This window comes from Octodon degus, unplaced genomic scaffold (assembly GCF_000260255.1).
Source record: "Octodon degus isolate 3935 unplaced genomic scaffold, OctDeg1.0 scaffold00053, whole genome shotgun sequence".
Taxonomy (NCBI): Eukaryota; Metazoa; Chordata; class Mammalia; order Rodentia; family Octodontidae; genus Octodon; species Octodon degus.
In genome coordinates this window covers 5,891,016-5,905,631 of record NW_004524629.1, presented here as the reverse complement: position 1 = coordinate 5,905,631, position 14,616 = coordinate 5,891,016, and the positions used below count along the sequence as shown (strand labels likewise).

General features: G+C 37.8%; 1 protein-coding gene across 3 annotated transcripts in view; it reads left to right on the top strand.

The window, feature by feature from the left end:
- Cfap44 (cilia and flagella associated protein 44) overlaps window positions 1-14,616 on the top strand; it is a 119,105-nt gene that overhangs the window by 81,937 nt on the left and 22,552 nt on the right. For all 3 annotated transcript variants that reach the window (XM_004633300.2, XM_023717640.1, XM_023717639.1), the window contains 4 exons: window positions 2,086-2,263; window positions 4,143-4,613; window positions 9,516-9,719; window positions 10,750-10,945. In XM_004633300.2, the coding sequence (XP_004633357.2) occupies window positions 2,086-2,263; window positions 4,143-4,613; window positions 9,516-9,719; window positions 10,750-10,945 (1,049 nt within the window). The remainder of the gene's footprint in view (window positions 1-2,085; window positions 2,264-4,142; window positions 4,614-9,515; window positions 9,720-10,749; window positions 10,946-14,616) is intronic.

The following is a 14,616-nucleotide window of genomic DNA, read 5'->3' as shown; positions in this document are numbered from 1 at the left end:
GCTTGCCAGGGAAGCACTTACTCTACTGAGCTATCTACCCAGCCCCTAAGATTCATTTCATTTCTCTGAGAAATTAGTTTTGTATTGCCTGTATTCCAGGTCTTTCGCCTATACTCAATATATGAGAATAGTTTCTATATATTTTGTTGTTGTTCAGTTATCTAGTTGTTTACATCACAAAGACAATTTCAGCTCGTTTCTCTCACATGGCCAGAAGCAGAAACACTTCATTTCTCTCTTTTTTTCCTTTTTTCTTTTCCTATTCTTCTCTCCTTTCCTTTCCCTTTTTGTTGTCTCTCTCTCCTTTTCTTCTTTTAAAACTAATAAGCCTTATAGTGTAGCTATACACAAATACCAATTAATACCACAAATGGCATGGATTTCCTCTGCTGTTTTGCATTTTGTTTTCTTAAAAAGGTTTCTTCTTTTTTTAAAAAATTATTTATTTGTGTGTGTGTGTGTGTGTGTGTGTGTGTGTGTGTGGCCAGCTCAACCCACCAGGGCTGGCTGGCATATGGTGCTGGGGGATTGAACCGCGGTCCCTGTGCTTTGCTAAGCTTGTTCTAAGTAGGTGCTTTAGAACCACTGAGCCATCTCACCAGCCCAAAAAGGTTTCTTCTAAAGAGAAGTGTTGACTGTAAAGTTATGTGTACATGTTCATATTGGCTGGTAGACTTCACTTTTTTATTTATTTATTTATTTATTTATTTATTTTGCAGAAGCAGGGATTGAACTCAGGTCCTTTCGCTTGCCAGGCAAGTGCTTATTCCACTGAGCTATCTCCCCGGCCCCTAGACTTCACTTTAATGGATTAGGCAACAGTGTTGGACTCCATAATTGAAGATCTTGCAATCAAATGCTACCCATACCCACACATGTCTACAAATTTCCCAAGAAAAGAGTTCCATTTCTGTACAGAGCAATTCTTCAGTTTTAGTCTTGGTATAGAAGTTGCTGCTGCTTTATATGTGTGGAATGTTGGTGGGGGCAAATGACTCAGTCATCCCTTTTCAACTCTAATTAATGTTGCCAAACATGTCTATCATTCCATTCCATTCTTCTCATTGCCTCCCTTGATGTTTAGAGCCTTTTAGAGATTCTACCAAGGATGCATTGAATTCTTTTTGTAGCATTCTCTTAAGGATATTTTGGGCTCTAGTTTTCTCTGGTTTGGTCTGAAATACAATTTTTTCTTTTATCTGTCTTTTAGAAATGTACAATATCATCAGTTGCTTGTGATTTTCTATCTTAATTTTGGGTTTCCTAAGGATTACTTTCTAAACCTCTATTAATTGCGGACAGAGAAGAAGGCAAATACATATGCTCCTGCTATCATCATCTTTAACTAGTTTCTTTCTTTTTTTTTTTTTTTGGTGGAACCAGGGATTGAACTCAGGCCCTTGTGCTTGCCAGGGAAGCACTTATTCTACTGAGCCATCTCCCCGGCCTAACTAGTTTCTTAAGACTTATGAAAATCACTTACATAATTAAAAGGTTCAATTAACTTTTGCATGATTTTTTTTTTAGCTTTTTTTTTGGCCGAACTGGGGCTTGAACTCAGGCCCTTGCGCTTGCCAGGCAAGTACTTATTCTACTGAGCTATCCTCCCCAGCCCCTGCATGATTTTTTAAAAACTATCCACTTTCTGAGTCATTAGGAGACTCAGTCATTAAGAGAATGACAATCTTATCTTTTTTGTTTGTTTGTTTGATTTTTGGTACTAGGGATTGAACTCAGGACCTTGCATTTACCAAGCTGGTGCTTATGCTGCTGAGCTATCTCTCTGGCAAGAACTACAATCTTGATTGGAATTATTTAGAAGTTAAAAAAAGCCAAACAGTCATAAAGATTATTTGAGTACAGTGTAGTGATTTATTTTAATTTATTTAAATGTATATTATTTTTCTTGGGATACTTTAATAATAATCATTAGTTTAAGATGCTTGGGCCCTATAAAAAATGGCATGAAAAACTGAGAGCTATACTTTTGCTTTCTGACTAAATTTAAAATTGTATATATATTAAAGTAGACAAATTAAGAGTTTACTATTCTATTTGTGTCTGGGTTGTTTATTTTTCTAATAGGTACAGAAGTAAACCTGATGATGATTATGAAGATCCCAAAGATGTTCAAGCCATCAAAGAAGCCCAAGTGTATATGGGAGATTTCAACCTAAAGACAGCCTTAGACTACAAGATACCTGAGCACATGAGAATAAATGCTGCCAAGAAGGAAGAGGAACTGGGACACCTGGACTCTATGGTATTTGCTTACAGATTTCAGGACAATGAGAAAACACTCTGAGTTTTCAATTGAATTCTGCTAAAACCACCCCTCCATCTGGTTTATAAGGACATACAAGCACAGGAGTCTAGAAATGGAAGACTTTCATGGCTGTCTAGAACACCTTCTTTTTAAAAAATGAGAAAATAGGCTTAGAACAAGAGATCTGCCATGATTGTTGTCAGCTAATGTGACAGAACCAACCTTCACGCCAGTTTATGGCTGGATACGTTTCTTGAATGAAAACATTATGCTGTTTTGTGGAATTTGAATTTTTGAAACTCAAACAAGTACATATTGTAGTTCATGTTTGTCCACTGTGAACTACCAAGGACTTAGGCAAAAAGGTCATTGCTTAGTCTTTCTTTAAAGAACTTTTGTAGGCAACTCAATACCAACTAGTTCGTATTCTTTTCTGAGTTTATATTCCTCTAAACAGTCTGATTTTTCTTATTAAAGTTTCTTCTTCTTGCCATATTAATTCCTCACTCAGTATTTGAACTGACAAGTGGTTTTTCACACTTAGAAGTTTGAAAGGCACCGGAGCGTTTGTGTTTAGGAAGGTTTGATACTTGGCTACCTAATGTTTTGTGCAGTTCCAAGTTCGGGGCATGAAATTGGAGAAGATGGGGCTGGTGAGATGGCTGAGTGGTCTAAAGCACCTACTTAGAACAAGCTAAGCTAAGCAAAGCACAGGGACCGTGGTTCAATCCCCCAGCACCACATGCCAGCCAGCCCTGCCCCCTGCTGGGCTGAGCTGGCCACACACACACTAAATAAATAAAAATAAAAAATAAAATAAAATAAAAGTAGAAATAAGCGTTTAAAAAAAAAGAAAAGAAATTGGAGAAGACACCAGCTATACCACATATATAGTATATTTTAATATTTTACAATTTTGTGATAGATGGAAATGAAGTATCTTGGGGGAAGGGCTTTCTTTTTTTACCTTACCAAAGGTTTCCATATGCCAGACAGTACAGGGATCCTGGCATAGCAATTCACAACCATTGCTCATAACTTGTGACTCTAGGATAAAAATGGACAAAAATTCATGACAATTTGGATTATTTTTCTAGCTATTTGTCTAAAGTGATTCTTATTTATCTATATCTTCCATCCATCATCATAGATAAATGTTCTTATGACACACTATTTTAAAAGTGCTGTTTAAAGTTGTGAACTAGCTAGCTACTGCCTATAGTTTTTTATCTTGGTTTCTAGATTTCATGTGACCACAACTTATCAGTTATCCAACCTGAATTAACTAACTAAATAAACTAACTTCCTCTCTTTCCTTTCTTTTTCTCTTTCTTTCTGTGATGCTTTGGGTCAAATCCAGGACCTCATACATCCTAAGCAAACACTGTACTGAGACATATTCCTACCCACCCAACCTGAAATTTTCTAGTCTTCCCAGAGAAGATGGACATATGTGGTATCTTGGATGAACTTAACTGCATTACACTGAAACATACTTAATTAAAATGAGAACATGAAATATTGTAAAACATACTATAACTAGCTGAGCATAAAGCTCTAGAAAGGACTCCTGGGGAGAGGTAGAAGAAATAAAGAGAACTCTACCCTACAAGCCAGCTGAAGGGAACAAATTGTGAAAAACAGAGAGACCCCAGAGGTCCAATCCAGACTACCCTCCCATCTGGAAGGGATAAATGAGAAAATCCTGAAAGCTACTGAGTAATTTAGTGCTGAACAGAGATGATTTGATACATTTGATCTTAGACTTTGATTAGGTCTGCTAGCCAAGGAATAAGAACAAATGATATCCTTGTTGAAAAAAATTGTCATTTGTGAAAAGCTGTCATTTTACTTCCTTTCTTGTATTTTTTTTCAGGTCTACACAAAGAAAGTCCACATGAACAAGTGCATCCTCTCTCTTCGAGACTTTAAAGTGGCTGTAGTTGAAGAAATACAGTGCCTAGTACAAGAAGTGAAGAACATTCAGTCGACTCTCCACGTGTCCAAGCATGTCCCCATTCCCCAGACCCCTCAGATACACTCAGAAGAAGTTCCAGAAAAGAGATTTCAATATGATGAAGAAACCCTCATGAGGTTTAAGCAACACAGGTGGAAAATTCAGATTAAAAAGCCCAGCCTAGTGGAACAGGTCGGGTCTGTGACCACAATTGGAAAGAGTAGCGATTTGACCTCACGAGAGTCATCGGTTAAGTTTTCTGGGGTTTCAAGATTGGGTTCAGATCTTCAAATGGAATTTGAAAAAGCAGAGCCAACTGATGTGGAGCTAGAGATTATGAAGCGGGATGAGGTTAAACATGTGTACATGCAGCAGTATTTGGTCAACAGGGTAAGGAAGAAAACTGTAACTGAACTAAACTGTTAAAAAATTAGATCTACTGTTTGATTTATTTTAAATTTCTCTTCATGAACCTTCTTTGAAGGTTACTGCTTACTAGTGGCTTGGCTTCTAAAACTTCCTTGGCCTTCTAAAACTCAGAACTGGGGCTGGTGAGATGGCTCAATGGTCTAAAGCGCCTACTTAGAACAAGCTTAGCAAAGCACAGGGACTGAGGTTCAATCCCCCAGCACCACATGCCAGCCAGCCCCGCCCCCCCCGGTGGGCTGAGCTGGCCACACACATACAAAAAAATAAATAAATAAAATTAAAAAAAAAAAAAAAAAAAAACTCAGAACTTTGGAGCACTGCAACTTTTTGTAAAGCTAAGAATAAAGGCCAAGCCTGGGTTTCATTTAGCTGGCATCTAAGTGGAATTATGGTACAGGGAAGCGGAAGAGCAGCCTTCAGATGACAGATGGAAAATAATTACGACTCTTGCAGAGAAAGGGAGAGCCCTCTGCTTTTTTTTTTTAATTTTTTTTTTTTTTTTTTTTTAAACCAGGGATTGAACTCAGGCCCTTGTGCTTGCAGGGAAGCGCTTATTCTACTGAGCCATCTCCCTGGCCCTGCTCTGCTTTTCTTACCATCCTCTTTCTCTAGTGTGTTTTGCTCCAGAAGTTGAGAGTGGTGGCTGGATTTGTTATTGTTCTGGAGTAGGAGTGACAAGTACTATCATTTTAAGGAAAATTAAGGCTAGACTTGGAACAAATGAGCAGGAAATGCTTTAAATATGAAAAGAAAAGAAGCTTTCTTGGATAGATACCTCCCTGCTGCCTGCTGCTTGCGCATTGCCTCTTCAGCTGCACCCTGGGGTAGCACTCCCTCGCTTTTCAAGCTTATTTTTCAAGTTATCTCTCTCCACCCAGCCGTGCTTTCTCATTGCTGTGGCTTCCTCCACTTTCTCTTTTACTTTTGCTCTCTCCTTCTGCCTGCCATGATTTCTTTACAGAGTTGATCCGTCATTCAAAGCACAGCCTGCTTCCAAACTCTCCTCAGCCTTGTATGCTCACATTCTGCCCCTGTAATCAGCACCTTTTACTTTAAACTTGTTTTTCTTGATGTTTCATGTTTGTTAGTCTTGTCTTGGAATTAAAACATATGGTTCTTGAGGAAAGGGGATTTTTCCTTAGAGCATGACTAATGATTCTTTGAGGAAACCCCCACAATTTTGCAGAAACCGCAGATATCGTCTGCAATTTCGTGCCACGTGTTTGTGTGCGCGCGCGGCGTATCTGGGGAGAGGTTTGCAGGTAGCCAATAGGAGAGGTTATTCAGTTCTCCTTGCTGCTGATTGGCTCCTGCCCTGTAATCCATCTCGGGCAGATGCGGCTTGGTATGCAGGAATGCATCACACCAGGTTACTGTGCTGTATGTAGCTACCTGGAACCTTCTTGGCTTTGTTCTTAAACCTCTGAGATGCCTGAGATGCCACCAAAATGCCCTGTAATTTCTAAGGCATCAAGCAATGAGCCTAAGCACCAGAAGTTGAAGACACTCCAAGAGAAAGTTGAACTACCTATACATTTTACTATAGAAACTTTTAATTATTATAGTACTGTATTTAGTATTTTATTGAATTATATAACTGCAGGAAATATAACACATTTACAGTTTAAACTATTAAAAACAGGCACCTATAAGCATTTTTCTGACCCTATCTGAAATCTGGATCTTTTCACAATTCACAGATGCTCCAGGACCGTAATTTCTGCAAATTTCAGGAGTCCACAGTACATCTTCTGATTTTCCCCATATCGAGGACAATAACAGATGTATAATTCTCAGACATAAGTTTTGATATAATTATAACTTTTATCAAAGTAACTACAATATTTATGGGCTACTTTAGGTGTGCAGGAATAGTGTTAGGTAGTAGGAATATGACATTACTCAAGAAAACCACATTCTCTATCTTCACAAAGGTTGTGGGTTTTGGGGGGTGAAAAAGTAAAGCAAATGCAATTCTTAAACACTTGGAAACCAATGTGGTCCTGTTTCAGACTAGTATTTTGATGAAGAAAATATATTATTCCTCCAGAAAATTTAGGAATAATGCATATTTATTGAACAAGCTTTGGAGAGCAGCCCTAATACAAAATCTGCAGCCACACTTATTTAAAGGTTTAGGAGGTGAGGAGATACCTCAGCGATCTAAATGCCTGCCTGGCAAGTGCAAGGGCCCAATTTCAATCCCTGGTACCACATGGCAAGCTGGCTCTGGGTGGGCAGTGCCGGCCACTGAAACTGGGCGTGGTGGTGCATGCCTGTAATTCCAGTGCTGGGGAGGCTGAGACCAGAGGATCAGTACTAGTCCAACCTGTGTAACAAGACCCTGTACCAAATAAATCAAAGATTAAAAGAAAAAATAAAAAGTTTAATGTTTGTTCCCTTTGTTTTATTTTTTAAGTTCTTTCAAATTTTCCAGCAATATCAATGCCCCAAGCCCGCAGATACCTGCAAGTCTGGGACTTCACTCATCTCAGGCTTTTGACAGTTGAGATTCTCCATAACGTATAAAAGTACAATCTAATGGCAACCATAGAACGGTTTGCCTCCTCCTCAGGGTCAGTCCTCAGGGTGCTCGCTTTATGTTTCCATGTGCTTTGAGATGGGGTGAGGAAGAGCTGTGCCCACTTCAGAGGGAAAGCTAAGGACTTAACTGCACCTGGATCAATAAGGTCTGGGGGAGGATGTGGAATACTTAGGTTCTTATCTCATCTCTGAATAAAGAAGCTTTGATCTCAGGAAAATCACCATTGGCCTCAATTTCTTCCTTAGTAAGATGAGAAGATCAGTTTCTATGGCTTCATGATTTTATTTATCTATTTAAATCTTTTAACAATCCATAGGTTTGAAAATCTTTTTTTAAGAGGTTATATAAAGTACTTCTATTTGTACATGTTCACAGCATATGATGTTCACATTCCTCTTATAGAGTAGGTAATGTACTTGGCACATTTCAATTCTTTTCACGTCTCTCCCCTGTCATTCTGTCCCCTACCTCTAGATGCCCTCCCACCATTTTAAGTTCAAGGTTGTGATACATAATGAGCACATTACATTCATTGTGGATAGGTGGCATCTGTACATGACACATCTTAAATATTTTTTTAGATATATGACTCTTATTACATGCATGCTTTATGCTTATTTTCTTTCAGTCTCAGTTGGTCTTCTCAAGATGGTATACTTTGGGTTTTTGTGTTTGTTTGTTTGTTTTGTTTTGTTTTTTTTGGCGGAACCAGGGATTGAACTCAGGCCCTTGCACTTGCCATCTACTGAGCCATCTCCCCGGCCCCAAGATGATATACTTTGAAGCACCAGTTCAGTTTATGTTTTTCTTTTGTCACTTGTCATGTTGGTGTCATAAGAATCCATTGCCCAAAGAATCCATTGTCTAAATCAAAGTCAGAAACTCCTGAGCTTTCTTCTAAGATTTCATACTTTTGTTGTTGTTGTTGTTCTTGTTTTTTCTTTCGGAATCAGGGATTGAACTCAGGTCTTTGCTCTTGCCAGGCAAGCACTTACTCTACTGAACTATCAACCCAACCTTAAGATTTCATCTTTTTTTTTTTTTTTTGTGGAACTGGGTATTGAACTCAGGCCCTTGCGCTTGCCAGGGAAGTGCTTATTCTACTGAGCTATCTCCCCAGCCCCAATTTCATCGTTTTATCTCTTAAGTTTAGGACTTTTTTTCCATTTGAATAATTCATGTACTCAACACCATTTGTTAAAGAGTCCTGTTTTTCACGCACTGAACTGTCTTGATAAACACCGAAAATCAATTGGCCACCGATGAATAGTTTTATTTTCATATTCTCAATTATATTCCATTGATCTACATTTAACATTATGCCAAGACCATGTTGATTTAGTTACTGAAACTTTGCAGTCTTCAAATGGAAGCATGTTGATTTTTCCAACTTTGTTCCTCTTTCTCAAGATTGTTCTGGATACTCTAATCCCTTGAAATTCCATTTTAACCACAGCATTGGACACCGCTGAGGAAACTACACTGGCATACTGTTATCACACAAAGCCTGCAGTTTACACTGGGATGTGCTCAGTATTGTATATTCTAGGGTTTGTAAAAATGTATAATGGTGTATTTCCACAATACATGGCCAATGAAGTAACTTCATTGTCATAAAAATCTTCTGTGCTCTGCCTATTATTTTTCTTTCCCTAACCCCTGGCAACCACTGATTGTGGTTTCCATAGTTCTGTCTCTTCCACAGTGTCATAGTTGGAATCATATAGTATGTAACTTTAGCAAACTGGCTTCATTCATTTAACAACTTGGCTTTTAGTCCCCTCCATATCTTAGTTTTGTTTTGTGTTTTTTTTTTTTTTTTGGAACCGGGGATTGAACTCAGGCCCTTGAATTTACCAGGCAAGCACTTACTCTACTGAGTCATCTCCCCGGTTCCTACCCCTGCATATCTTTGATTGTGTGTGTTACTGGGGATTGAGTGTTGAATACAGAAGCTATATATGGTTTGAAAATCTTTCAAAATAAGTACTTAGGCTTATAAGAAAGGTGAGCAGTGATTCTATGGAGGATAAAGAAGAGACTTCCCACAAAGAGCTCATAATCAATACATTACAGCAAGAAGGGACATCTTGGCCAATGGCTTAATCTGGAGTAAAGAAATAGCTAAAAGAACTGTAGTTATAGAACTCTTACCATTTAATAATTTCTGCAAAGGCTATTAATTTATATACACATAAGGTACACACAAAGCATAATGAAAAAAACCTTAGATAAATTAGTAATTTCAGTAGTTTTAGAAAATTCATTTATAATTCCTTTTAGCTTCTAATATATTCTCAAAACTTTTTTCCACTCAGATCAAAGAACTGATAGTCACTTTTGATGCAGAACTCCGTCTCCTGAGACATCAGAAACTAAAACTGGATACGCAGATAAAATTATCTGACCTACACCATGTCACTTTATTTCAAGAAATTCTTCTTCTCAAGAATTTTGAAAAACAGGAAAACATACTTCAAGAACGTGTTAATTCCTTAGACAAAGAAGAGCAGGATATGCAAGTAACAGCGGGCCGGAGAACCCTCTGCCCTTTTGTCATGGAGAGAACTAGATTCTTCTTCCTTTTTTTTTCTTCTCAATCTTCTTATGCTAGTTCTCATCTCTTTCTTACAGCCTTCTTCCTCTTTCCTGTTTTTTTCTCTTTTTTTGTGGAACTGGGGATTGAACTCAGGCCCTTGTGCTTGCCAGGGAAGCGCTTATTTCACTGAACCATCTCCCCAGCCCCCTCTTTCCTGTTTTTTCTATTTGGTCTGTTGTCAGCACCCTTGGTCAGGATGGAATGACTGATTTTTAATGAATTATATCTAGAATTGTGTAAAGTAGGAAAATGAAATGAAATGTGAACTTTATGTTTAGTCTACCTATAGATTTTGAAAATCTATATTTTTACCATCAGCTGTCATAAGTTGAGTTTTGATTGTATTATCTTTATGAACATAAGTGTGAAAGAGATTGGAATTTATTAAATGATAACTATTTTTGGTATAATAAATAATTGAATAACATAACAAGCGGCTTGTCACACACATGTTAAATTTAGAGAAATAAATGATACTTTCTTTAAGGAGAAAAGATTTTATTAACTAAATATTATATTCTGAATAGTAAGATCAATTTTTAGGTATATGAGCTTTGCTAGAGATGATCTGTATTTTTGTTTTGCTTATCATATTTCAACATAGAAAAATCTTTGGTTTTGAGACATGCAAAAATATTTAACTGACTTCCAGGTATCAGTAAAAATTCCAATTTAATTTAGACTTCTTAAAAGAAAGCTAAACATTTTTTAAAGAAAGCTAAACATTAGAGAGCTAATGTTTCTGATTATGAACATACAGATTTTCACAGAAGAATCACAAAATTGTAATCAAATAAATGGATGTCTGCAAATGTTAGAAATGTAGACTTCTATTGAGAAGCTTTTTTAAAAAAGTTTGTAGATTGTAACATTCACATTAAAATGCATTGTCCTATAAACCTGGCTTATCAAAAACCTTTATTTATTATTTGTTTTTACTTTTTTTCACTTAGTGGAAAATAAATGACACGCTTAAGGAGATGGAAGATAAAAAGAATGAAATCATCAAGCTCCAGGAACAGGAAAAAGCACTTTATGCTGGTTTCCAAGCAGCCCTTGGAGAAAACAATAAATTTGCTAACTTCCTCCTGAAGGTCTTAAAGAAGAAGATTAAGCGAGCAAAGAAAAGGGAGGTTGAAGGAGATGCTGGTTTGTATACTTTTTCTTTTTTACATCTTATTCTATTTTTTCATCAATATGAAAAAGAGAAATAACAACATATAGCTTCCTATATGTTGTTGCTTTTTGCCCACAATAGCAGAGGCAATGCAAAGCCACTTTGAGGCTTAAAGGTTATGGTGATGGTCATCTAACATGGTGGAAGCCCTTAAAACAACAGCTTATCTTCTCAGTGACCACTTCCTCCTCCCTCATTCCAGCCTTGGATACAGTTTCCTCTCACCTTTCCTGCATACACGGGAGAGACCCCAGTCAGCTCCTTACATGTAATTGAAATTGCCCCTCAAACTCCACCCCTAGCGAAAGTCCACAAAAAGCTTTGTCTCAGGTCAGAGGATTGTGCCATCTGCCCTTGATCCTCTCTGTGTCTTTTGAGTTAATAAAGGCTTTTATCTTTCCTATCTCTTTACTGCACTGCTGAAAAACCTATCAAAAAGGAGGGGATATAAACCTTTAGGGTCTCAATATGGGGTGTGTGGTGTGTGTGTGTGTGTGTGTGTGTGTGTGTGTGTGTGACTTAATGGGATTATATATTTTAGTTTAAAAATTTAGAGTTAGTATTTCATTTTTCTGCTTTTTTCTTAACATTTTTACATTTTTTTATTTCCTTCAAGTGTATTTATAATTGCTCACCAAAGTATTTTTATTGGGGCTGGGGAGATGGCTCAGTAGAATAAGCGCTTCCCTGGCAAGCGCAAGGGCCTGAGTTCAATCCCCGGTTCCACAAAAAAAAAAAAAAAAAAAAAGTATTTTTGTCATGGCTGCTTTAATTTATCAGATAATTCTAACATTGGTCCCCTTGTGTTGAAATCTACTGTTGGTCTTTCTCCATTTAGTTGACATTCTCAGTTTTTGTGATGACAAATGACTTCAGTTGGAGCATAGTTTCACATTGAGTCTCTGAATTTTAGTTTTCTATTTCACTTTTCTATAATAATTGGAGAAAGGAGGAAGGAGTGTCTCTTTCTTACTGCTGGTGAAGTAGAAGTCCTCATTTCCCATTCTGTCTTCTTTGCTACCCAAGGAAGGAAGGCATCCTTGATACTAAGGTTGCAAGTGTAATTTCTGGCTTCACATGTAGTTTCAGTTCACAACATGGTGGGGATGACTACGGGCCCTGTAATCAGTGATGAAAGTCCTGACTCTCTTCTCAGGACTTTCTGACATCACCCCAAAGGGCAGAAGGCAGAGCACTTTATTACTATGGGGCAGGAACCCTGGTGTTGGTGATAGGGAGGAAGCTTGACACTAGCCAGCAGAGATAGATGTTCCAGCTTCCTGTTTGACCTTTTTTAGCAACATCCTGGTGGTAGTGTTGGAGTACCTTATTAGAACAGTGTAAGTATGGATTTCTAGTCTTCCTCACTTGCCTTTTAGTGATGTAGGTAGATGTAGGAGCACATTCTGCTGTAGTGTTTGGTTGGAGTAAGTGACTAATGTCTGAAAGTTTTATCTTGTTAAGTGTCCCCTTTCTTATCTTTAGCTAGAGAGAGTAGACTTTAGTTGGATCTTTCAGTACCTACACCTTTGGTGAACTACCTTACCAATTTATTCATTTCTAAATCTGATATAGATTGTTTTAGTTACTTTTCTCATTGCTGGGACAAAGTGCCTGATCAAGGAAGGGATGGTTTATTTACCTCACATTTTGTAGAGCTTTCTGTCCAAAATCAGCTGGCTCCAAAGCCAGGTGGCATGGCAGAGGGGTAACAATTTATGGTGGCTAGAAGACAACAAAAACAAGAAGAGCAGAAATGTGGGTTGGAGGGAGCCTCCTTTCTTCCCTTACAGCGTATGCAGGCTACCTACTCTAGGGCAGGTATAGTGCTGACACCATCTCCATGCCCTCTTCTTTTGCAAACTGAGGATGTTTATAAAGTGAGGACCTTGGGCCCCTGCTGAGTCACTTATACTTCTAAACATCTCAAATTAATATCATAAATCAATCATTACAACATCCTAGTGTGTAAACAGCCAACCTAGAGCATGTTCTTTACACACTTGGATGTAAAACCACTGAGTCAGTTAAGCTTATAAACTTCTCAGGTTGACACAGTGTATCATTACATAGATAAACCTAAAAGAAAACCCAGTGAAGTCACCACAGTGTTTGTTTGTTTGTTTTCGGAACCAGGGATTGAACTCAGGCCCTTGCGCTTGCCAGGCAAGTGCTTATTCTACTCCACAGTGTTTTTTTGTTTGTTTGATTGTTTGTTTGTTTTTTTCAAGTTCTCAGATACATTGTTCATTTGCTGGCTTTGTTCTACTTTTTTTTTTTTTTTTTTTTTTTTTTTTTTTTTTTTTTTTGCAGAACCAGGGATTGAGCTCATACCCTTGCGCTTGCCAGGGAAGCGCTTATTCTACTGAGCCATCTCCCCGGCCCCTGTTCTACTTCTCAAAAATCTTCTTACGTGTATTTTTTATATAACATGTAGCTACATTTAGAGAGAAATAGAGAAAAGTAGTTCTACTTGCTCCTCAGAAAGCAGACATCTGTGTAAGAGATTTAAAAATTGACTTTTAAACTTTTCTTAATTGTTTTACTTGGTGTCACAGTTAATTAAAGTGACATTAAGTAATGTTAAGAGAGTAACACTGAGTAACATTAAGAGGAATCTTGAAGTTAAGCCAAATAACTCAGTGGATTAAAGTACCTGCAAGCAGGCAGAGGGACAGGGGGTTCGAACCCTGGGCCTGCCCTGCCGGCCCCACCCCTGGGGCATGCTGAGATGGCAGCTGAGGCTGGGTGTGGTGGCATGGGCCTGCAATCCCAGCTCTTGAGAGGCTGTAAATAGGCAGATCACTATGAGTCTGATCTAGTAGTGAGACCCTGAACACCCTGTAGATCCTTCCCTAAATATAAAAAAAAGTTAAATCCAGAAGGTAAGAAGTCCATCTTTTATCTCTAATTTGCAGTTCCATGACACAGTAATTGCAAATTGATGATGTGTGGCTCATCAACGTCCTGAAAGTGTTTTAAAAGAAAATAGGAAATGGGGCAAGGTAGGAAGGTCTACAGTGCTTCGACACGATACTCTTATAAACAGATTGTTTTAGTATGGAAGACATTTTTATATTATATACATATATGAAATCATAATAAAACTATGCTTTTTAAATGACAATAAGGCAGACTCCATGCAGGAGAATTCCTGAAATGGGGCTTTGTCATCACAGAAGGGGATGGAGCTCAGCTCTGAATACAATGACAGGTAGAGTTACAGCTTAGAAGCAGGATGGTATCACTAGACTGAAAATTATTAACAAGTAGAATGATTTTTTTCCTCAACTGTCCTCACAGAATTTTTATTGAAGGCAAGTCAGACTGATAACATTTTGAGGATGGTGATAAGAGATATCAAGGGTGCAGGATTTTCACTAAGAAAATTAAGAAGAATTTTTGCTATAGAGGACCAAATGGGTTAAGGACAGAGAAAAGGCCAGAAACTTGTCAGAAAGAGGACTCAGAGAAGCCTGACTCAAGTTTGCTGACAGAAGAGTATATTAGTTAACATAATAACCCTCTGGAATAACATCTGAAAGTCAAACAGTACTTTTTTTTTTTTAACCTTGCTTTGATCTTTTATTTCTTTTTTCAAAGTTTTATTGATAAACAGATAGCAATGAGACAGTTTCAAATC